We start from the raw sequence: 25,009 nt of genomic DNA, 5'->3' as shown, positions 1-25,009 counted from the left end.
GGGAGCGATCCCTGTGAAATGCTGACAAAGTAGGGAAATGTATGTCTTTGGATGTGGATACTGGTGGATGGAAAGTGAGGATGAGGGGCCCTGTTAGTGTTATGGGAGGAAAGAGAAGAGGTGAGAGCAGAAGTGTGGGAAGTGGGACAGATATGGCTCAGGGTTCTGTAGTCCATAGTACTGGGGAAATTACTTTCTACTTTTTACAAGAATGGCTGAAGCACAGGAGCTTTGCATTTTCATAAATAGGAAGAGCTAGGATTGTTCTTATAGCAGAGCAGGTTTGATAGAGGTGTTGAAAATCAAGGTTTTGGAAAGAATAAGTTATAGAGAAACTTTCAGTAGTGACTAAAACATGTATAAGCAAATCATAACAGGTATAAGATGACTGGCAAAAGATCCAAAGGTACAAGAGCGCTTTAAATATTATATCCTTATTCTGAAAAAAGGCATAAGTGAGTGGAGATGCACTTGACTGAGTGACAATAAATAGAAAAGTGGCTGTACAGTAAAGGGAATTATAACTTTATATGATTTTGAAGCAAAAGTTCAACATTTGGTTTCCAAGCCTGCTTTCTAAGTCTGTGATGTGATTGGAGCTGGCTAGGCCAGCATTTATTACCCCATTCTAAATGCCGTAGAGAAAGTGATGGCTAGCTTTCTTCTTGAACAGCTTTAGTTCTTGGAGTATTCATTCGCAATGCTGTTGGAAAGGGAATTCCAAGATTTTGATCTGATGATAGAAGAATCAGTGATATTATTCCAAATTAGGATGGTGAGTAACTTGGAGCAGAACTTGCAACTGGTGTTGTTATCAAGTATCTATGTGCTAGAGTAGTTTGGAAGTTGCAGTTGAAGGAGCTTTAGTACAACAGCTTGTTGCTGTTGTAGAAGTATTGTTTGATAACATTGTGGATGATCCTTCCATCACTTTGATGATTGTAGGCTTATAAGGTGGCTTCCAGGTAAAGTAATATGTTTTACATACAAGTCATGTCTAGGCAGTTTTCAACATTGTTGGATAGATGCTAGTCTTGTACTGCAGTGGAACCACTTGGCTAGGAGCACAGCAAGTTAGCACAAGTGTTCAGTACTATAACTGGAATGTTGCTGGTCCCACAGCCTTTTCAGTACCCAGTCACTCCCACCTATTTCTTGATATCGTACATAGTGAATTGAATAGTTTGAAGACTATGCCAGAGACCTCAGGAAGGTGACAAAGATGAGTCATTCACTTGACACTTCCAGCTGAAGTTGTTGCAAAAATGTTGTGGAATATTTTAAACTCCTCCTTAACATCGTCTTTTTATTTCAAATGCCAACCAGCCTTTATTTTGCATGGGTGGGCAGATCATCTCAACAGTTAACCCAGGGGACCTCTTCAACAATGTAGAGTTTCAAGTCCTCCAGTGGTCCCTTGTCTGGACTTAACCCACAAAAGAAAACAAGTTTTAGATGTCCACCTCATCAAGACCAGTCAGGATTGTAAATTTGACAAACAAATTGTCCCTTGCTCTTCTAAACTGCAATGAAAAGCAAGCCCAGTCTGTCCAACCTATCTGAAGACATCCTGCTCATTCCACGTATCAATCAAGTGAATCTCCTTTGAACGATCTCCGGTACATTTAGATCTTTCCTTCAATGGGGAGATCAAAACAATGTATAGTATTCGAGATGTGCTGTTATCAATGTCTGTATAATTGAAAGATAACATAAAACCATAGATATAGGAATATAAGTAGGTTGTTTGGCCTTTTGAATCTGTTCTGCCATTCCATGAGATCATGCTGATTTGATAATTTTCTCAATTTTCCTGCTGTTTACTGATTAAAAATATGGCCATCTTGGCCTTGAATAAACTTAATGATCTAGCCTTGACGACTCTCCATTCGCAAGTTGACTAGGTTCTGAAGGATGGAATTCCTCCTCTTCTGTCTGAAATTGCACCTTCTTTTTATGAGATTGTCCATTTGATCTGAGATCCTCACAAGGGTAAACAGTTTCAGCATTTACCCTGTCAAGCCCCCTAAGAATTTTTTATAAATTTTACTCAAGTTGCCTTTCATTCTTCTAAACTCCATTGAGTACAGGCCCAACACACTTAACCTCACCCCATAAGATAATTCCTTAGATAAGGGGATCAAAACTGTTAGACCATGAGACTATAGGTATAGGAGCAGAATTCGATTATTTAGACCATTTTGAGTTTGCTCTGCCATGTAATCATGGCTGGTATGTTAATCAACCCCATTCTCCTGCCTTCTTCAGGAAGGGCTTATGCCCAAAACGTCGATTCTCCTGTTCCTTGGATGCTGCCTGACCTGCTGCCCTTTTCCAGCAACACATTTTCAGCTCTGATCTCCAGCATCTGCAGCTCTCACTTCCTAATCAAGAACCTGTCTATTTCTGTTTTACATACACCCAATTACTTGGTTTCCACAGAGCTACCATCTCTGTTTGAGGAAATTCCTCTTTATCTCTGGTCTAAAGGGTTGTTCCTTCATCCTTCTAAACGTCATCAAGCACAGATCCAGAGTCCTCAACCGCTCCTCATATGACAAGCCTTTCATCCCTGGGATCTTTCCTTTAAATCTCCTATGGACTCCTCCAAGACTAGCATGTTTTTTCTTATATATGGAGCTCAAAACTGCCCTCAATAATCCAAATGCGCTTTGGCCAGAGACTTAAACAGTTTTCAGCAGTACATCACTGCTCTTATTCTTCTAGCCCTCTTAACATGAATGCCCACATTACGTTTGCTTTCCTAACCACCAACTGAACCTGCATGTTAACCTTGAGAATCCTAAACTATGACTCCCAAATTCCTTTGTGCTTCAGATTTCCAAAGCCTTTCCTGTTTACAAAATAGTCTGCTCCTGTATTATTCCCCCCACATTGTGTAACCTCTCACTTTCCCACATTGTATTTCATTAGCCTCTTCTTTTCCTACTTGCCTAGCATGTCCAAGTCCTTCTGCAGCGTCCTTGTTTCCTCAACTCCATTTGTCCCTTTGTGTCATCTGCAAACTTAAAGCAACAATGCCCTCAGTTCCTTTGTCCATTTCTGTTAACATATAATGTAAATAGTTGTGATCCCAACATTAACCCCTGCTGTCATCCTGAAAAAGACCCTTTTATCCATATTTTCTGCCTTCTGCCATTCAGCCAATCCTTTATCCAGATCAGTATTTTGCCGCTTATATGATGAGCTCTTATCTTATTTAGCAGCTTTTGGTGTAGCACCTTGTCCAAGACCTTCTGGAAATCCAAATAGATCATGTCTCTTGATTCTCCTTCTCTAACTTGCTTGTTACGACCTGACCAAGAAGATAGATGAAAGTAGAGCTGTAGATGTTGTCTACACCTTATTACAGCCTTCAAAGTTCTGCATGGCAGACTATTTAGTAAAGTTGGATCACATGGGATCCAGGGAGAGCTAGCCAATTGGATATATAATTGGCTTGACAGTAGGAGACAGAGAGTGGTAGTGGAGGGTTGTTGTTCGGACTGGAGGCCTGTAACCAGCAATGTGCTAGGTTCACTGCTATTTGTTATTTATTTAAACCATTTGGATTAGAATAAAGGCGGCATGGGTAGTAAGTTTGCAGACGAATGCAAAATTGGTGGTACAGTGGACAGTGAAAAGGGTTATCTGAGAGTACAGTGAGATCAGTAGGCTGAGGAGAAGCAGAATGCAATTTGTGACATTTGGTAAGGCATGACTTGCACAGTTAATGATAGGGCCTTGGGTCATGTTGAACAGAGACACCTCAGGGTGCAGGTACATGGTTCTCTGGAAGTGGCATCACATGTAGATAGGGTGGTGAAGAAGGTGTTAGGAGTTGGGCCTAGATATTAATGAGGCCACATTTGGAGTACTGTATACAGTTTTGGTTGCCCTGCTACAGGCAGGATGTTATTTAACTGGAAAGGTGCAAAAGAGACTTACAAGGATGTTACCGACTCTGCAGGGTTTGAGTTATAGGGAGAGGCTGAATAAGTTAGGACTTTTGTTTTCCCCAGAGCGTAGCAAGCTGATTGGTAACCTTACAAAAGCTTATAAAATCATGAGAGGCATAGATGTGGTGAATTGCCAAGGGGAGCCCAAAAGTAGAGGGTGCAGATTTTAGGTGAGAGGGGAAAGATTTAAAAGGGACCAGAGGGGCAACATTTTTGCACGGAGGATGGTGCGTAGGTGGAACAAACTGCCAGAGGAATCGGTAGAGAGGAGTACAATTGCAACATTTAAAAGATAAGACCAAGCATAGGAAAGTTCCAGAGGGATATGGGATGAGTTCAGTTTAGGAAACCTGGTCAGCTGTTTCTGTGCTGTATGAGTCCATGACTTCCCCTCGATGAAGCCGTGCTGACTCTGCCCTGTTTTACCATGCATTTCCAAGCACTCTGCAATCTCATTGTTAATAATGGACTCTTAAAAATCTTACCAACAACCAAGGTTAAGCTAACTGGTCTATGATGTCCTGTCTTCTGCCTCCCTTACTTCGTAAACAGAAGTGTTACATCAGCTGCTTTCCGGTACTCTGACTCCCTCCCCTGACTCCAGTAATTCCTGAAATATCGTCATGCCAACACAGTCTCCTCAGCTATCTCCTTCAGAACTCTGTAGTCCATATAGTCTGGGTCATTTATCTACTTCAGACCTCTCAGCTTTCCTAGCACCACCACCTTAATGATGGCTGCAACACTGACCCCTACCTCCTGACTGTCTTGAAGTTCTGGTATGTTGCTGGTGTCTTCCACCTTGAAAATGTAATGGAAAGTACATATTCAGTTCCTCTGCCATCCTTTGAAACCCATTATTACTTCTCCAGCCCTGTTTTCCAGTGCTCCACTGTCCACTCTTGCCTCTCTCTAACCATTTTTGATATCTGAAAAAAAACTCTTGCAATCTTTCTTTGTTACTAGTTAGCTTACTCTCACATTTCATCATCTTGGCACCCCTCCCCAACTGCTTTCTTAATTATCCTCTGCTGGTTTTGAAAGGCCTCCCAATCCTCTGGCTTCCACTAATCTTCATATTTTATGCTTTTTCCTTTGCATTTATGCTGTCCTTGACTTTCCTTGAATGATAGTTGCCTTATCCTTCTCTTAATATGTCTCACTTCATAGTATTCTAGGTATGGCTTAAGTGGTGCCTTGTATAATTTTAGCAAGTGTCTGTTTTTACACTCTATTTTTTCTTTTGAAATGAGTTTTTGGGATCTGACCTAAGTAATGAAGAAACTCCTCTGGCTCAAAACCATCTTGGCCAGTTTTGTGGGGATCAGGAGTGCAAAGGGAGACTGAATAAGGATGCAGCCAGAGCCGAGAAGATCAAACATTGATTGAAGCAGTTTGTGGGAGTCCTGGCAGTAGGGGAGATAGTGTGACATAATGAGCTATTCCTCGGGTGAGTGATGAGCAACAGCAAGAATTCAACAGTATAGACTTGCAGGCCAAAATTTGGTATGCATAGATTAAATCATTTGGAAGAATGACTGACTAGTTCTGATTAATAACAAAGATATTTTGACCCTTAAGGCCAGGAATCCTCAGACTGCCCTCCATTAAACCTTGGAATTCATTGTACAAAGATTAGAGTAAGAGGCCAGAATTGTGCTACATTTTGCTACAATGGAATAAAGATTACAAACACCTTGCACACAATTTGCAAACATTATGATTCTTTGCTAAGCTTATACTCCAGAATTTTATGCGCCACTACGCAATCTGTTCCAGTCTATCTACAACACTGGCATCAACATGAAAAATTGACTGTGTGCTGTATGCAAAAAGTCGAGCAACTTCAACCAGCCATTGCCATACCATCGCTCTATTCTTAATCATCAGTGAAGTGATGGAATGGGTTATTAACAGGATTATCATGCAGCACTTAGTTAGCAATAACCTGCTCGCTGAAGGTTGATTTGGATTCTTCTGGGGCCTGTCAACTTATGACCCCATTACAGTGTCATTCAAACATTGAGAAAAGAACTGAGCTGCAAAGAGTAGGTGAGATTAACTGCCTTTATCAAGGTTGCGTTTGACTGAGTGTGGCATCAAGGTGCTCTAGAAATATTGGATTCCGTGGGCATTGGGGAAAAAAGTGTTCACTGTTTAGAATCATACCCAGCACACAAAGGAAGGTGGTTGTTGGAGGTCAGTCATCTGAGCTCCAGAAGATCTCTGTGGGAGTTCTTTCAAGGTAGTGTCTTAGAGCCAACCATCTTCAGCTTTATCATGAATGATTTTCCTTCCAATATCAGAAGTGGGATGTTGGCTGATGATTGCACAGTTGTCATGTTATGTACATGTTATGATTATTTTATAATGTTATGTACCATTCATGTCCTTGCAGATACCTAAGCAGTCCATGTTTAAATTTGGCAGTAACAGGACAATATCTACGCTTGGGCTGACAGTTACCAAGATAACCTTCTCACCAAACAAGTGTCAGAGAATGACAATCTCCAATAAGAGAGAAAATAACCATCATCTTTGATTTTCCTTGACATTACCATCACTGAAATTCCCACTATCAACATTTTGGAACTTAGCATTGATCGGAAATTGAACTGGACTAGCCACATAAATTCTACAGCAACATAAGCAGGTCAGAGAGGAACCATGTAGTGGGTAACTCATCTCTGACTCCATAAAGTTTTTCTACTGTCTACAGACCAAGTCAGAAATGTGCTGGATTATTCCCCATGTGCTTGGATGGCTGCTTGCTTGAATAACACTCAAAAAGCTTGACACCATTCAGGACAAAGTGGCTCACTTGATTGGCAATACGTACACAAAAATCCATTCCCTGTGCTACAGATGCACAATGGTAGCAGTGAGCCATCTACACAAAACTCTTAGAGTCTTCCAAACCCACAACCATTACTATCCAGAAAGGAAAGGGCAGCAACATCTTTCTGATAGGAAGGAGACCAGAATTGCACGCAATATTCCAAAAATGGCCTAACCAATGTCCTGTACATCCGCAACATGACCTCCCCAACTCCAGTACTCAATACTCTGACCAATAAAGGAAAGCATACCAAATGCCGCCTTCACTATCCTATCTACCTGCAACTCCACTTTCGAGGAGTCATCAGAGTGCATTGAAGACATTGATGTTTTAGAATATAGTTACAGAGAAGAAAATGTGCACACATTTACTTGATTTTGAAATGTGAGATCATCTTATATTTTTGGATACAAGACACTGCTCCTGAAAGTCCAGTTGTTTCTTTCAAGGAGAAACAATCCTTTTTAGAAGCTAAATAAAGTTGTCCATTTGCTGAACAGCATCTGCCAAGGAGGTGCATGAATACAAATGCAGTCATGAATGACTGTTACTTCATGAATAGCTGGATTACTACTGGGAAGGAAGAAAATTGCATCTACTGGTTACTGCAAGCCAGAACAGTGATATTGGAATCTGAGATATCCAAAATTTGGAGTTAGAAAATAATCTTATGAAATAGATTGGAGATTCAAAACAGAAGTTCAACAGTGAGGAAAGAACAGTAAGTTGAACTTGGAACAGTCTGAGAAAACACATCAAATTTTAGAAACCGTTTACTAAGAGGATAGTTCAACAATGGGAGCAACTGGCCAAAAAGCTAGCCAAAAAGAAATGGAGACACTTTTAGCCCCAATGGATCAAGCCAATATTGAATGTTCCAAAATTATTAATTTTTGCAAAGGTCTGCTGGAGCTTGCAGTTGAATCTTATAAGCAAGCCATGGAAACACTCCAGGTTGCTTTGAGTGAAAAAACAAAATCCCAAATGACAAAGGCCCCTACAATACTTTTGAGGAATACTTTACAAAAGCTTAAATTTGGCACCAATTGGAATTTGATCATGTTAAGTGTAAAAAGCTTTGCAAATGTCTGCTTAATCAAAAGACACTGCTGAGTAGCAATCCCTGCATGACCTGTGCAGAGATAGGTGGGTGGACTGGAGAAATATAAAGGCAATTCCCTTTACAACCATAACCCCAGAGCCCCTGTGAAAGCAGCTATATCATAGTTCCCTCAGAACACATGGAATGGGCACCTGAGTTTGTAGGGCTCCAAGTATGATATCCTTTTACCAGCCTCTGCATCTAGTTACATTCAATTAAACCTGTTCCTGTTCGCTCATGTGTAGATCTCAGATGACTGCAGTAGCAACTTTTTTACTTGGCAAGCTGGCATTGAGATTGCAGATTACGTTACAGTGTGGAAACAGGCCCTTCGGCCCAACAAGTCCACACCGACCCGCCGAAGCGAACCCACCCATACCCCTACATTTACCCCTTACCTAACACTACAGGCAATTTAGTAAGACCAATTCACCTGACCCTGCACATCTTTGGACTGTGGGAGGAAACCAGAGCACCTGGAGGAAACCCACGCAGACACTGGGAGAACGTGCAAACTCCACACAGTCAGTCGCCTGAGGCGGGAATTGAACCCGGGCCTCTGGCGCTGTGAGGCAACAGTGCTAACCATTGTGCCACTGTGCCGCCCATAATGTTAGAGATGTTAGAGTAAATCTGGAAGTGCTCATCAACTGCATGATTCCTAAGAATTTTGGCGACTTCACATTCTGTAAGGAACAAGGAGTCACTGACAGAAACTTGTGGATGTCTGGGTTTAACTGTGTCTGTGTGAAAACTGGATGTTGTTTGTTTCATAGGGTGATGGAGGAGAACCACAACATATTGATGGTTGCAGTTATCCTTGTTTGCCCAAGACAATGAGAACAGGAATTTGCATTGGCCTGATCTTGAGAAGCACATGTCAGGTCCTTTGAAAATCATTTGAGAAGTTACTTACTTTGATACCAGAAATGATATGCTAATTTATGCACTTAAATGGGCCAAATTAAATCTTGAACCTAAAGATTTCAGACTAACTGCTAGTTACAGTAGCTGCTTTATGGAGTAAAATGCCCAGTATTGCTGCAGAAGACTATGCCAGTCTGGAGAACATCAAAAGTAATGCTTAAAATGATCAGTTATGTTACAAACTGCATGGATGAATTCTGATAGGAGTAACAATCAAGTTCTTTAAGATCATTTAGAAAAGGATAAAAATTCAGTTCACTGAATGGAATGGAAAATGATATGTTGTGGAGGGGCATGTATGAAACCAGAGGGGTTATGTCTGATCCAGTATTGCATCATTGTGATATTTCCATGGCCGAAAGAAAAACTGGGGTATGAATTTGATGAACTATGCATCAGATGCTGAAGACAATAATTTTGATGGTTTTTAAGATGTCGTGGTTGTGTTTCAAATTATCGTTCTGGTGTTTTGATTTTCCTTCAAATTACGAGTGGTGTTTTTTTCACATTTCAAAGTGCCGCTACTGACCCCCATGCCAGCAATCACATTTTATACCCTATATTCAAGTTGACCCTTTTTTTTTGGGAAGGATTTTTTAGAAGCTTCAAAAGTCAACTTGTGTTCCAAAGTCAGTAATGATTGTAGATGGAGAGCTATCTAAAAGAACAAAACTTTTGACTTTAAATGGCTTTTTCTTAGATCTGTACATTTTATAATCTGTGTCCTAATGCCTTACATATAGCTATAAAATATCTTTGTGAAATCACCTGTCTATTTTTATACTTAATGCATTATCTGATATTGAGAAGTTTTACAGTTGTTATCATTAATACTTAATTTGTCTGATTGTTATATTTATGCAACTTGTCAACAGAACTGTCGTCATTGAAAAAATTTGAAGAAATTCGTAAGGCCAATCAGGCTGCAGCCCAAAGGTTTGCGAATGAGGACACTTCTTCTTCTGAAGAAGGAGAAGAGGATTTTGAGGGTCAGCAAGGGAAAATTGTTGCAACAACATTTACAGCATATTCTAGTCATATAGGTAATATAATTTGTTGTAACTTCAGTATTGTTTTGTAAATGCAATGCATTGAAAGGCATTGGAAGCCCATTATGTATATTGTTCGGTATATCATGAATTCACATAAAGCATTGGGCTCTTGTGGCTTCCTAAAGAGTTAAATGTTTACTGTGAAAGTGCTTTCAAAAAGTAAGCCTTTTGTTTTGCATCTATCAGGTTAATTCAAAAGAAAACCAATGTTATGGAAAGCTGAAGTTTATGCTGTGAGAGAAGGAAGTGGTTAGCAAGTGTACTCTGATTTATAGGGGCATTGCTTTGGAAATTGCACCAGTTAATGATTAACAGTAAACTGCATACTTTAGGTTTTAAACCAATTACACTCCCTTCACTCATTATTGATGTTAGTTTTCCCCTTAGATTGGTATTTTTGCAAAGTTGCTTGGTGAGTGCAAGATGAAAAGCTTCAGGAAAATTTATCTATATTTAACAATAGTCAACTTTTGTACATTTATTTTCATTTTTAATAACAAATATCCTTACCGACAATTCAGCTATAACATGATTTCACTTTTTGAATTCCAATATCTGGATAATAATGGACTTCTACTTTTATAACTTAGCATAAAACAGAAATTGTGAAACTGCTTTGTGCTCACTAGAAATGTAACGAATCCTAAAATCTAATTCAAGTACTTGCATTCTGGGTTGAGTACAGTTTCTATTAATGACATTTGAAACAAATGGATTAAGTGTACCTCAATTAAATTTCTAAATTTGAGGTCTGAAAGCATAATGATCAAATTTAGTAGTGAGTTTAGATTTACACAATGTGATACTTTAGTAACTAGAATATCACTGACCTTTTATTTAATTTCAGTTGTGTGGTTTTGCTGGCAATGCCACCTGCTAAAATTCTCCCAGTTGAATATTCCTTCCCCGAAACACGACTAATAAATTATGCAAAATGATTTTATAAATAAAGATAAATCACATTTCTGTTGCTTGCTTAAGTTGATTGAATAGATTGTACTTCAGTGTAATTTCTCATCAAATGGGATGACAAATCAATTAATATGTGTAAGTTCAAACCTATCTGAATTTTTTGACCTTGTACTTGCCTTTTTGAATCAGATTAAATAGTAGGTCGACAGAGGCAAACACAAAAACAAGTACAAATGTGATAATGAAATTCTTCCAGTCTTCGTATGGAGGTTGTCAAAGTAGAGTTAAGGCTTGTTAATGATGTTGAAATTAATATACATCCTGGCAATTTTGAAAGGCAAATCTGATATTAAACAATGGTTTTGGTATCACCCTGTTTTGTGTCCTGTGCTTAATGGACTCAAAATCAAGAAATTATTAGAAATTGACCCTAAATCTCCTATAATGGGGGTAGTGATGATGAAACTAGAGAAAAATTCTATGACGTAGTCGAAGCCAATTGATTGATAAGAGGACAATCCCATAGTTTTCAGGTGGATTGTGTAGGAACAGTTAAATAGAGAAAACAAAACAAGCGTGGGTCATTACAGACCTTTTAAATAAAAAAAACGTCATTAAACAAACCTGAGAACTATCTATGTGGAAATAATCAAGTAAATGGCACCGAAAGCAATTTCAAAAGGAATAGATTTCATTGAACAGGTGTATTGTTCAAATGTTGGAAGGTTGTCCAGGATCTTATTCAGGAATTTAGATTTATATGAAACTTGAAGATGAATAAGAAATTGGCTGCAAGAGGAGACAGTAGCTGATACACACATATGGAAGTGGTTTCAAGATTGTGTCCTGAACAGAGTACCAAGGATTGGAGCTGGCTCTCTAATTTCCAGTCATCATAGCTGACCTGTTATCTATTTATAATAAGTAGCAAATTTGATGCAGTAGAGTGATGAAACAGCAAAGAGTTGTTGAATGACTGAAATGTTTGGAAGTAAATGAGGAATACTGATAGTGAATAACCTAGGTCTCTTTGTGAGGGTGGGGTGTCCAAAACTAGAGGACATAGGTTTAAGTGAGAGGGGAAACATTTAAAAAGGACTGAAGGTTAACTTTTATGCATTGAGGGTAGTGCGCGTATGGAATAAGCTATCAGAGGAAGTGAAAGAGGCAGGTACAATTGCAACATGTAAAAGGCATCTGGATGGGAATATAAATAGGATGGGTTCCGATGGATATGGGCTAAATACTGGCAAATGGGACGAGGTCAGATTGTGGTGTCTGGTTGGTGTGCACGAGTTAGATTGAAGGGTCTATTTCCATGATGTATATCTTTGTCTCCAAATGGTCATGGATTATGTTAAAAATAAAACAATGCAAAGTCATTGGAGGAAAAAAAATGAGGTATTTGAAAGAGATGTAGAGCATGGAAACAGACCATTTGGTCCAACTTGTCCATGCCAGCCAGATATCCTAAATTAATCTAGTCCCATTTGCCAGTACTTGGCTCATATCTCTGTAAGCCCTTCCTATTGGTATACCCATCCAGATGCCTTTTAAATGTTGCAATTGTACCAGCTTCCATCAGTCCCTCTGGCAGCTCATTCCATACACTCACTACTCTGCATGAAAATGTTGTCCCTTGGGTCTCTTCTATATCTTTCCTCTCACCCAAACTCTTTGCCCTCTAGTTCTGGACTCTCCCACCCCAGGGAAAAGACCTTGTCTTTTTACCATATCTATGCCTCTTTTGATTTTATAAACCTCTATAAGATCACCCCTCAGCCTCCGACACTCCAGGGAAAACAGCTCCAGCCCATTCAACCTCTTCCTGTAGCTCAAACCCTCCAACCCTGGCAACGTCCTTCTCAATCTTTTCTGAACCTTGATCAAGTTTCACAACATCCTTCCTATTAGAGGGGATCAGAATTGCTTGCAGTATTCCAAAAATGACCTAACCAGTGTCCTGTACAGCTGCAACATGATCTCCCAACTCCCATACCCAATGCTCTGAATAAAGGAAACCATACCAAATGCCGCCTTCAGTATCTTATCTACCGTTGACTCTACTTCCAAGGAACTATGAACCTGCACTCCAAGGTCTCTTTGTTCAGCAACACTTCCCAGAACCTTACCATTAAGTCCTGTCCCAATTTGCCTTTCCAAAGTCAGCACCTCACATTTATATAAATTAAACACCATCTGCCACTCCTCAGCCCATTGGCCCATCTGATCAAGATCCCATTATAATCTGAGGTAACTTCTTTTGCTGTCCACTACACCTCCAATTTTGGTGTCATCTGCAAACTTACTTACTTTCCCTCCTATGTTCACATCCAAATCACTTATATAAATGGTGAAAAGCAGTGCACCCAGCACCAATCCTTGTGGCACACCACTGGTCACAGGCTTCCAGTCTGAAAAGCAACTCTCCACCACCACCCTCTGTTTTCTACCTTTTGAGCCAGTTCTGTATCCTAATGGCTAATTCTCCCTGTATTCCATGTGATCTAATCTTGTTCCTCATTATAGAGTAGTTAACCTTGTTGAACGCTTCACTGAAGTCCACATAGATCATGTCCACTGCTGTGCCCTCGTCAATCCTCTTTGTTGCTTCAAAAAACTCAATCAAGTTTGTGAGACTTGATTTCCCATGCACAAAGCCATGTTGACTATCCCTAATCAGTCCTTGCCTTTCCTGTCCCTCAGGATTCCCTCCAGCAATTTGCCCACCACTGACATCCGGCTCACTGGTCTATAGTTCCCTGGCTTGTCCTGACCACCCTTCTTAAATGGTAGCACCATGTTAGTCAACCTTCAGTTTTCCAGCACCTCATCTGTGACTATTGATGTTACAAATATCTCCGCAAGGGGTGCAGCAATCACTCCCTAGCTTTCCACGGACTTCTGTGGTACACCTGATCAGGTCCTGAGGATTTATCCCCTTTTATGCGTTTCAAGACATCTAGCACTTCCTCCTCTGTAATGGATATTTTCAAGATGTCACCATCTATTTCCCTCCACTCTATCTTCCATGTCCTTTTCCACAGTAAACACTGATGCAAAATACTCGTTTAGTATCTCCCTCATCTCCTGTGGTTCCACACAAAGGATGCCTTGCTGATCTTTGAGGGGCCCTATTCTCTCCCTAGTTACCCTTTTGTCCTTAATGTATTTGTAAAAGCCCTTTGGATTCTCCTTAACTTTATTTGCCAAAGCTATCTCATGTCCTCTTTTTGCCCTCCTGATTATCCCTCTTAACTATACTCTTACTGCCTTTATACTTTTATGAGGATTCATTTGATCTATCTTGTCTATATCTAACGTATGCTTCCTTCTTTCTCTTAATCAAACCCTCAATTTCTTTAGTCATCCAGCATTCCCTACAGCTACCAGCCTTTTCTTTAACCCTAACAGGAATATATTGTCTCTGGATTCTAGTTATCTCATTTCTGAAGGCTTCCCATTTTCCAGCCATCCCTTTACTTGCGAACATCTGCCCCCAATCAGCTTTTGAAGGTTCTTGCCTAATACTGTCAAAATTAGCCTTTCTCCAATTTAGAACTTCAACTTTTCGATCTGGTCTTTCCTTTTCCATCATTATTTTGAAACTAATAGAATTATGGTCACTGGACCCAAAGTGCTCCCCCACTGACACCTCAGTCACCTGCTCTGCCTTATTTCCCAAGAGTAGGTCAAGTTTTGCACCTTCTCTAGTAGGTACATCCACATACTGAATCAGAAAATTGTTCTTGTTCACACTTAACAAATTCTTCTCCATCTAAACCCTTAACTCTTATGGCAGTCCCAGTGTATGTTTGGAAAGTTAAATTCCCCTACCATAACCACCTTATTATTCTTAGAGTACTGAGATCTCCTTACAAATTTGTTTCTCACTTTCCCTCTGACTATCGGGGTGGGGGGTGTCTATAGTATAATCCCAATAAGGTAATCATCCATTTCTCATTTCTCAGTTCCACCCAAATAACTTCCCTGGATGTATTCCCAGAAATTTTCTCCCTAAATACAGCTGTAATGCTATCCCTTATCAAAAATGCCACTCCACCTCCTTTCTTGCCCCCCTTTCTATCCTTCCGGCAGCATTTGTATCCTGGAACATTAAGCTGCCAGTTCTGTCCATTCTTGAGCTACGTCTCTGTAATTGCTATGATATCCCAGTCCCATGTTCCAAACCAATTCCTGAGTTCATCTGCCTTCCCTGTTAGGCCTTGTGCATTGAAATAAATGCAGTTTAATTTAACAGTCCTGCCTCAATCTCTGCTTTGTTCTTGCCTGTCCTGACTGTTTGTTTGACTTGCTCCTTTTCCCAACTGTACCAGTCTAGGACTGATTTATTTGTTCACTATCTCCCTGAAACCCCACTCACCCCCCCCCCCCCCCCCCCCCTGCTAGTTTAAATCCTCCCAAGCAGCTCTAGCAAATCTCCCAGTCAGTATATTACTCCCCTTCCAATTCAGGCACAATCCGTCCTTCTTGTACAGGTCACTGCTCTCCCAGAAAAGATGCCAATTATCCAAAAATGTAAACCCTTCTGCCTTGCACCAGCTCCTCAGCTACACATTCATCTGCTCTATCTTCCTATTCCTACCCTCATTAGCTCGTGGCACAGGAAGTAATCCAGATATTACTGAATGTGTCCGAATAACCAGAGGAGAGTGAAAGAATTCTGACCTGATGATTGTCAAAAATAGGCTATATCGAGAAGCAATTGATAAAATATGAGAAACTTTTTTTCTTGGTGAGTTTTGAGAAGATTTGTAGCTCAGTTTGAGGTTCTGGATGTAGGTTTGCTCGCTGAGCTGGAAGGTTCACTTTCAGATGTTTCGTCACTATACTAGGTAACATCTTCAGTGAGCCTCCAAACGAAACACTGTTGATGATTCCTGCTCTCAGTTTATATGTTTGGGTTGGTGATGTCATTTCCTGTTCTTTTTCTCAGGGGGTGATAGATGGGGTCTAACTCGATGTGTTTGTTGATAGTTCCAGCTGGAATGCCATGCGTCTCGGAATTCTTGAGTCTGTTTGTTTGGCTCTAGGCTGGATGTTTCGTTCCTCATCTGTATGTGTCCTTGCATACAAATGAGAAAGGGCACCACTTCAACTGGGACAACACATCATCCTCGGGCAAGCCAAACAGAGACACGCACGAGAATTCCTAAAACCATGGCATTCTAACTGGAACTCTGTCAACAAACACATTGACTTGGACCTGATTTATCACCCCCTGAGAAAAATAATGGGAAATGACATCATCACAGGAAATGACATCACCAACCCAAAGAAACCCAAACATAGAAAGCAGGAATCATCAGCAATACTTTGGAAGCTCACTGAAGATGTTACCGAGTATGGTGACGAAATGTCTGAAAGCGAACCTTCTCTAGCTCAGCGAGCAAATCTACATTCAGAACTTTTTTTTTCTATTGATGGAAGGATTGAGAAACAGTGCACAGATGTAAGCGTTTTCGCAAATACATATCTGCTGACAGAAGTGATTTGGACAGTGTGCACTGATTTTAATCACAAGTGCCTACAAATATTTCAGAATGGGGCACATGACCAGTGGCCTAGTGATTTGAGGGAAGATTGGGACCTGGGAAAGATGGGGACCAGAAGTGAAAAAGAGGTTTCTAGCCCTTGACCTCTTTTTGTGCTGATATCCATAGGTTTTTTAAATATAGATATGTTAAAAACAGAAAAGATTAGCAAAGACAAATGTGGGTTCATTAGAAGCAAGGACAGGAGAATTTATCCTAGGAAAGAAATGATAGGGAAGCTAAATAAATGCTTTCTGCCTGCCTTTACAAAGGATGACACAGGAGATCTCAGTTGAATAATTCACTTTCAAGTGTGTTACGAGAGTGAGGAATTGAAAGAAATTAATAGTAAAACAGCGTATTGGAATCAATGTAATAAGACCGTAATTTGAAAATTCCCAGGTACCTGATTGCCTTAAACTTGGAATGTTGAAAGAGATGGCTTCAGAATTGATGAAATAGAAAAGGTGCAGTCACCTTTTTGGGTGTTTACTATAGGCCCCCCAAAAGCAGCAGAGATGTGGAGAAACAGATTGGGAAACAGATTTTGGAAAGGTGCAGAAGCCAAAGGGTAGTAGTCATGGGCGATTTCAACTTCCCAAATATTGATTGGAAGCTTTTTAGATCAAGTAGATTGGATGGGGCGGTGTTTGTGCAGTGTGTCAAGGAAGCTTTTCTAACACAGTATGTAGATTGTCCGACCAGAGGGGAGGCCATTTTGGATTTGGTACTCGGTAATGAACCGGGACAAGTGATGGGCTTGTTAGTGGGTGAGCATTTTGGTGATGGTGACCACAATTCTGTGACTTTCACCTTGGTTATGGAGAGAGATAGGTGTGTGCAACAGGGTAGGTTTTACAATTGGGGGAAGGGGAATTACGATGCTGTAAGACAGGATCTGAGGAGCATAAGTTGGGAGCATAGGCTGTCGGGGAAGGATGTCGTGGAAATGTGGAACTTTTTCAAGGAACAGATACGACGTGTCCTTGATATGTATGTACCGGTCAGGCAGGAAAGAAATGGTTGTGTGAGGGAACCTTGGTTGACGAGGGAGGTTGAATGTCTTGTAAAGAGGAAGAAGGAGGCTTACATAAGGTTGAGGAAACAGGGTTCAGACAGAGCAGTGAAGGGATACAGGATAGCCAGAAGGGACCTGAAGAAAGGGATTAGGAGAGCCAAGAGAGGGCATGAAAAATCTCTGGCGGATAGGATCAAGGATAACCCAAAGGCATTTTATGCGTATGTGAGAAACATGAGAATGACGAGAACGAGGGTAGGTCCAATCAAGGACAGTAGTGGGAGACTGTGTATTGAGTCGGAAGAGATAGGAGAGGTCTTGAATGAGTACTTTTCTTCAGTATTTACGAATGAGAAGAACCGTATTATTGAAGAGGAGAGTGTGAAACGGACTTGTAAGCTAGAGAAGATGTGTTGGACATTTTGAACAACTTGAGGATAGACAAGTCCCCCGGGCCTGACTGGATATATCCTAGGATTATGTGGGAAGCAAGAGAGGAAATTGCAGTACCGTTGGCAATGATCTTTTCGTCTTCACTGTCAACGGGGGTGGTACCAGGGGACTGGAGAGTGGCGAATGTTGTGCCCCTGTTCAAAAAAGGGAATACGGATAACCCCGGGAATTACAGGCCAGTTAGTCTTTCTTCGGTGGTAGGTAAAGTAATGGAAAGGGTACTGAGGGATAGGATTTGAGTATCTGGAAAGGCACTGCTTGATTAGGGACAGCCAGCACGAATTTGTGAAGGGTAGGTCTTGCCTTACAAGTCTTATTGAATTCTTTGAGGAGGTGACCAAGCATGTGGATGAGGGTAGAGCAGTGGATGTAGTATACATAGATTTTAGTAAGGCATTTGATAAGGTTCCCCATGGTAGGCTTATGCGGAAAGTCAGGAGGCATGGGATAATGGGAAATTTGGCCAATTGGATAGAAAACTGGCTAACCGGTCGAAGTCAGAGAGTGGTGGTAGATGGTAAATATTCAGCCTGGAGCCCAGTTACAAGTGGAGTTCCGCAAGGGATCAGTTCTGGGTCCTCTGCTGTTCGTAATTTTTATTAATGATTTAGATGAGGGAGTCGAAGGGTGGGTCAGTAAATTTGCAGATGATACAAAGATTGGTGGAGTTGTGGATAGTGAGGAGGGCTCTTGTCGGCTGCAAAGGGACTTGGATATGATGCAGAGCTGGGCTGAGGAGTGGCAGATGGAGTTCAACCCTGCCAAGTGTGAGGTTGTCCATTTTGGAAAGACAAATAAGAATGCGGAATACAGGGTTAACGGTAGGGTTCTTAGTGAGGTGGAGGAACAGAGGGATCTTGGGGTCTATGTTCATAGGTCTTTGAAAGTTGCCACTCAGGTGGATAGAGCTTGTAAGAAGGCCTATGGTGTATTAGCGTTCATTAGCAGAGGGATTGAATTTAAGAGTCGTGAAGTGATGTTGCAACTGTACAGGACTTTGGTTAGGCCACATTTGGAGTACTGTGTGCAGTTCTGGTCACCTCACTTTAGGAAAGATGTGGAAGCTTTGGAGAGGGTGCAGAGGAGATTTACCAGGATGTTGCCTGGAATGGAGAACAGGTCGTACGAGGATAGGTTGAGAGTGCTAGGCCTTTTCTCATTGGAACGGCGAAGGATGAGGGGTGACTTGATAGAGGTTTATAAGATGATCAGAGGAATAGATAGAGTAGACAGTCAGAAACTTTTTCCCCGGGTACAACAGAGTGTTCCAAGGGGACATAAGTTTAAGGTGAAGGATGGAAGGTATAGGGGGGGATGTCAGGGGTAGGTTCTTTACCACTCCCACAGGCAGCGCATTCCATGCCCCCACCACTCTCTGGGTAGAGTCAGAATCTTTGGTGACCTTTAAGCGGCAATTGGATAGGTACATGGATGGGTGCTTAAGCTAGGACAAATGTTCGGCACAACATCGTGGGCCGAAGGGCCTGTTCTGTGCTGTATTGTTCCATGTTCTATGAATCCAGTGGTGATCATTCAAAATTCTCTTCATTCTGCAAAACTGTTGATCCATTCAAAGGTTGTATGTATCCCACTATTTAAGAAAGGAGGGACTGAGTAAACGGTGCAACTACAAACCTATTAAATCATTGGTGGAGAAAATACTGGAATCTATTAGAAAAGATGGTCAGTGGGTATTTATATTTATAAAAAAAAAAGGGCTGTTTGGGCAAAGTCAATTTGGATTCATGAAGAGAAATCCAACTTTGACAAACAGTTTTTTGAGGATGTTTCTAGCGAACTTGATAAGGGAGAACCAGTGGATATGGTGTATTTTGATTTTTGGAATTTCTTTGATCAACTGAATAAAATAAAAACAAATGGGCTTGGTCTTAATAGACTAGCATGGATTGAGGATTGGCTAAGGGGCAGAAACCTGATTGTGAGAATAAATGGGTTGTTCTCAGGTTGACCAACTGCGATTAGTGAAACAGTGCTCTGACCCCAGTTGTTCGTGGTCTATATCAATGATTTGGATATGGCAGTTAATGGCAGATTATAGTGAGAATTTAGTTAGAATTCCTACAGTGTGGAAATAGGCCGTTCAGCCCAACAGGTCCTTACCAACCCTCTGAAGACTAACCCACCCAAACCCATTCCACTACCATACATTTATGCCTGACTAATAACCTATGCTAGTTCAATTTAGCATGGCCAGTTCACCTAACCTGCACTTCTTCGGATTGTGGGAGGAAACCGGAGCACCTGGAGGAAACCCACACAGACACTGGGAGAATATGTAAACTCCACACACTGTCGCCTGAGGCAGGAATTGAACCTGGGTCCCTGGCGTTACAATGCAAAGTTTGGTGTGAATGTGAGTTTTGAGGAGGATGCAAAAGTTTCAAGTGAAGTTAGAATCTGTGGGCAAGAGCATAGCAGGTAAAATATAATATAAATAAATGTGTGTTTATCCATTTTGGTAGAAAGAATGAGGGTGAAGAGTTTTTTTTTTCATTATTCTGCAAGCAATATGTTAATTTGTTTGGTAAGAGGGTTTGAGCAAAATAACAAAAAGGTCTTGCTGCAATTGTATAGAGTGCTAGTGAGATTGCATTTAGAGATCTGTACAGTTAGATCCTTTTGTTTGAGGATGGATATACTTGCCATTGAGGGAGTGAAGGGGAAGTTTGTTAGACTAATTCATGGAATGGGGGACTATGCTATGCCGAGATATTGACAGGACCTTGCCTGTATTCATTGGCTTTTAGAAGAATGAAGGGTGATTTCATAGAAACTTACAAAATCCTTAAAGGGATTGGGTGAATAGATGCAGAAAGACTTGTTTCTTCTAAGATTTAGAATCCCAGGGCACAGTCTCAGTCCCAAAGGCAAGCCATTTGGGAGGAAGTCTTCACTGAAGGTGGTGTATCTTGGAATTCTCTACCCCAGGGGCTGGAAAAGTTCAGTCATGAATTAACTTCAGGCCACGAATTGATAAGATTGTAGTTACTAATAACATTAAGGTACAGAGGAGCCTCGATTATCTGAATACCATATATCTTAAAATCTGATTATCCAAAGGAAATCTTGAGGTCCCGACAGAGACATACATCAAAACTCTCCCTTCCCTCTTTTCCCACACTTTCCCTGGAGTTCTATAGGCGTATACCCTACCCCCTCCCCAGATAATCTCTCTAACATTGTCCTGTACAGGGCAAAGGTGGAACCTGTCAAAATGTTACAGTAAAAAGTAGTGTGTGTGTCCGTGTGCGTGCTATTTGGAGATTCTGATTCCCCCCCCCCCCCCCCCAAATAAAAAGGCAGTAGCTGCACCAGTCTTGTTGGTGTCCAGTCCGGCTGCTCTGGAGAGGGGCCAAATGGGGGGCAGTGTTGGGGGCTGTTCGGCAGGGGTGTGGGGGAGCGGTGCGAGGGCTCGTATGTGCATGCACGCCGTGCTGCTGCTCGTCTCCTGAACGGGGAGCAGATTTAATTGAAAACTTTGAACCCCAGAGGAAAGGTATTGAATTGATTAACCGAATAATCAATTATCCGAACGAAACAGTGCCCGTCCATCTCGTTCAGATAATCGAGGTTCCCCTGTATATGGGGATAGCATGGGAATATAAAGTAGATAATCACCCATAATCTGGAATAGTGGAGGAAGCACAGGGATCTGAAGGGCCTACTCTTTCTCCTATCTCGCATGGCATCCTTTTAAAAGAAAATTGTATGAAAGTATGGAATGTAAAATGGCATGAAGTTGAAGCTTTTTATCTTGCACTCATTAATACTGAGATGCAAGAAAATCAACTTTAGAAATTAAAAACAACTTGTATGGCATGAAAAGAGGGTACTGATTGGTGGAACAAAAGTTGCAGTGGAAGTGGGTAGGAACTGTTTAAATGTCCTAGTTAAAAATTTAAATTCAAACTGGAAAAATTGACTCTGGTCAGGATATTGCCATGATGATGGAGTATGGATTAGCTATCCTCATAGCCCTTTCCTCAGGACAAAGTGGTGTGTGGGCCTGTTTATGATAAAATTTGGCTTCTAACAAATGAAACACTGTGAGATAATCTTAAATTGGTTTCCAGTGTAAATCTTCGTGCATTCTGGATAATATAGTAAATGCTATCCAGCAGAGAAATTGCATTTATTATATGCAATGCCCTGAGTTTTACAAGCAAGAGCTGGTTGAGCATGGTCAGCATGCTTCCCCTTGTGAACAATCAAAGGGCCTTGTTTATTTTTGATGCAATTCCCCAGTTGTTAGGCCGTATAGCCTATGTATCAGGTGACAGAACAGTATTGAAGTTCCGATATCTATCTCATTTGTGTGATGGGAAGAACTTTGTTTTAGCTTGACAGCAGCATCCAGCAACCACTAGTGTGTTTATCGCAAAATAGCAGTGTGAAATGACTAGCATCATCCGTTAAAGTTTTTGAGGTAGCTTTCCCTCTAGGGTAATGATGGGTGGAATGGATAACTATCAGAGCCATGGTATGATCTATGCAATGTTCAATAAGTGATGATTTGATCCAGTGGCAGAGATGTGCTGTATTTTGGGATCAAGCCTAGTCATTAAGTAGACGGCTAGGGCCTTATTCATGAAGTTGCAAATTGAACTGATGTTTGGAACTGCAGTAATCCCTATTGTTGTGATTTATCAATTAGCACATTAAAGAAAGGGAACTGGTTTGACTGCTCCATTTCAAAGATGAATTTGTGTGCAGGATGGAGCCTAAGGTTTGTGAGAAAATTCTTTTCATCTACCTATTTGAATGTTGTAAATTTTATCTAGTTGTCCCAAGTACACCAGGAGTGAGAGATTAGTGGTCATTCTTAAATACATTCTGCTCATGGAAATTAGTGAATATATTCGCTAGAGCTAGGCCGAAAGGCAATTCTGGCTGTTTGGGTATATGCGTTGTTGAAACGTAACTCAATTGCATGTGTGGGTACATTGATGAATTCAAAGAAAAACAGTTCAGGCACCAGTGGTACATGTGTGTTGCCATGATGCAGTGACCTAGTGCAAACTCCAGTGGCTTCCTTGAGTGGAATGTTAGGGAATAAGCTGGCAATGTTGAAAGAGCACATGGACATGGTATTGCTACTGATATGTAGGTCTTGTATGGTTTTCACAAAAAATGAAGATCCTTCACAGTAAAAGGGGAAAACTGATTTAAAAATGGTTGTAGTAGCTTGCCAAACCATTAGCCAATTCATGTCACATAGACCCAGTCAAAGACAAAATAGGGCATCGAGGGACATCACTTTCCATATCTTGGACAACCTGTATATGCGTGTAGGCAGTGAAGATGAATCCTTTTAATTTACATTCACCATCTTTATAAGGTCCAACACATGCCTCTAGGACTTTTCCTTGAGTGTGCCAATGTGGTCACATGTTGTGGTCCTAAGGATATGAACTTGTCAGAGGACAGCATATACATTTACCTCTGCCAAGTTTTAATATTGGGAAAAAATTATGTAGAAGATGCTGACTTGAGAAACTATAGAATTTTTGCAAGTTGCTGTGTGAAAGTTTGAGTGGGCCTCTTATCTGTAACAAAAATTGGAGTCAAAAAGTGTGGCGCTGGAAAAACACAGCAGGTCAGGGAGCATCCAAAGAGCAGGAGAGTCTATGTTATTGGAGCAAGAATTGAAGCAAGTCGAAAATTCTGTAAGCAAGTTGCAGAAGAGTCTAAATTTACAATATCCACGTGAGTGACCGATTTACATATGTACATCTGCAATAAAAAGCATAATTTTAAAGCTTGAATAGTGTAAAATTAAGTTTCACATTGACTTCAGCAAAGAGTGACAGTCCATTCATTATCATGGAATGTTGCTGATCTTTGCTCCAGTCTCAGATTTGTCTCTGTTTGAATCTTTTGACTTACATTTACATTTATAATTGTTGATATTGGTATGGAAGATTATTGTTATAGTTTGTTTGCTGCATCTTAAAATTAGAAATGACAACTTAAAGTTGGAGAAAAATTTACATTTACATATGCAAGCAAGTGGGATGTCATTCACTGTTAGGAAGTAGACATGCATTAAAAATCCAAAATTTATAAAATATTTGATATGGATTAATATTTATATTAGGTGAAGATTCTTCTAGAGAATTGGAACGTACAAAACAATATCTGAATGATGCATTTCAGTCAGGAGCTCAAACATGTCTCATCTGCATAGCCTCAGTGAAGAGGAATCAGGCTGTAAGTATTGAAGACATTTTGGCAAAATAGTATTTTAGACTTGGTGTATATGCCACCTTGTGGTGAATCTGATAGTGTTAGCTCAGGGTTAATGTGGGCTTTGCTTTTTCCTTTTAACAAATTGATCAAGTATTGCACTAGCTGAATTATAATTCTGTATTTAACAGTTCTGATTATTTGTATATTGTTAGTTATTTTTCAATTTCTAATAACTATATCACATGTTAAATGATCATCATTAAATGTTATACTGTAAGACATGAACCTTTTGATAGAGCTTAATTTAGAAATAAGAGGTGATAGTATCATACCTTTTAAAATATATGGAATTATGATACAGAGTGTATGAGAGAACTTTTTTTATTGGCTCGCATGTTCATATTTTGCATATGCTCAGTATGTGGGATGACCCACTTTTCTGCCATGATGTACAATATTCTTGTTTGTAGACAGCCTCCACTTTACACCCCACATTAGATGACTACCTTTGTAACTTGAGTTCAAGGGATTAAGCAGCTAACATGAGTGGAGCTGCAAACGTTCACTGATTTAATACATGCTTACATGGAGCAGACTCCACATGGCTAAAGATGAAGATGGTGACCAGACATAGAAGTCAAAGCCCCCCCCATTTTGGGAATCTTGAAAAGTTGACTTTCTGCCAACACCTACACTAACAGTTGCTTCACAATCATGTTGCTTTTCTTGTTGAATACTCTGCAAATTGATTCTGGTTAATGCATGTTAAATTATTCTGATGCTAAACTGTTAATTCAAGTCACACCTCAAACAAGGCATTTGATACATGTTGAATGTTTCTTCCAAATTGTTGTCCTAGCAGCCAAATATATATGCACTTTTTTTTAAATTTAGGAATGTTTTTAAGTAGCTTAATTCTAATGAGGAGCAATGATGAGGATTTTTGTTTTATTTATTATCTCCTACAATTAGTTAATTTTTC

The 25,009-nt window shown here is 40.4% G+C and overlaps 1 protein-coding gene across 1 annotated transcript in view; it reads left to right on the top strand.

The window, feature by feature from the left end:
- The window catches only part of nfxl1 (nuclear transcription factor, X-box binding-like 1), a 173,184-nt gene that overhangs the window by 1,664 nt on the left and 146,511 nt on the right, over window positions 1–25,009 (top strand). Inside the window, exons 2-3 of the mRNA XM_043691569.2 lie at window positions 9,703–9,870; window positions 23,936–24,048. Coding sequence (XP_043547504.2) covers window positions 9,703–9,870; window positions 23,936–24,048 — 281 coding nt within the window. The remainder of the gene's footprint in view (window positions 1–9,702; window positions 9,871–23,935; window positions 24,049–25,009) is intronic.

The sequence above is a fragment of the Chiloscyllium plagiosum genome, unplaced genomic scaffold (assembly GCF_037043375.1).
Source record: "Chiloscyllium plagiosum isolate Xiang-an unplaced genomic scaffold, Cpla_swu_hap1 HiC_scaffold_1, whole genome shotgun sequence".
NCBI classification, from domain to species: Eukaryota; Metazoa; Chordata; class Chondrichthyes; order Orectolobiformes; family Hemiscylliidae; genus Chiloscyllium; species Chiloscyllium plagiosum.
Note: the sequence above shows the minus strand (reverse complement) of the source record. Positions and strands in the feature narration are given on the sequence as shown.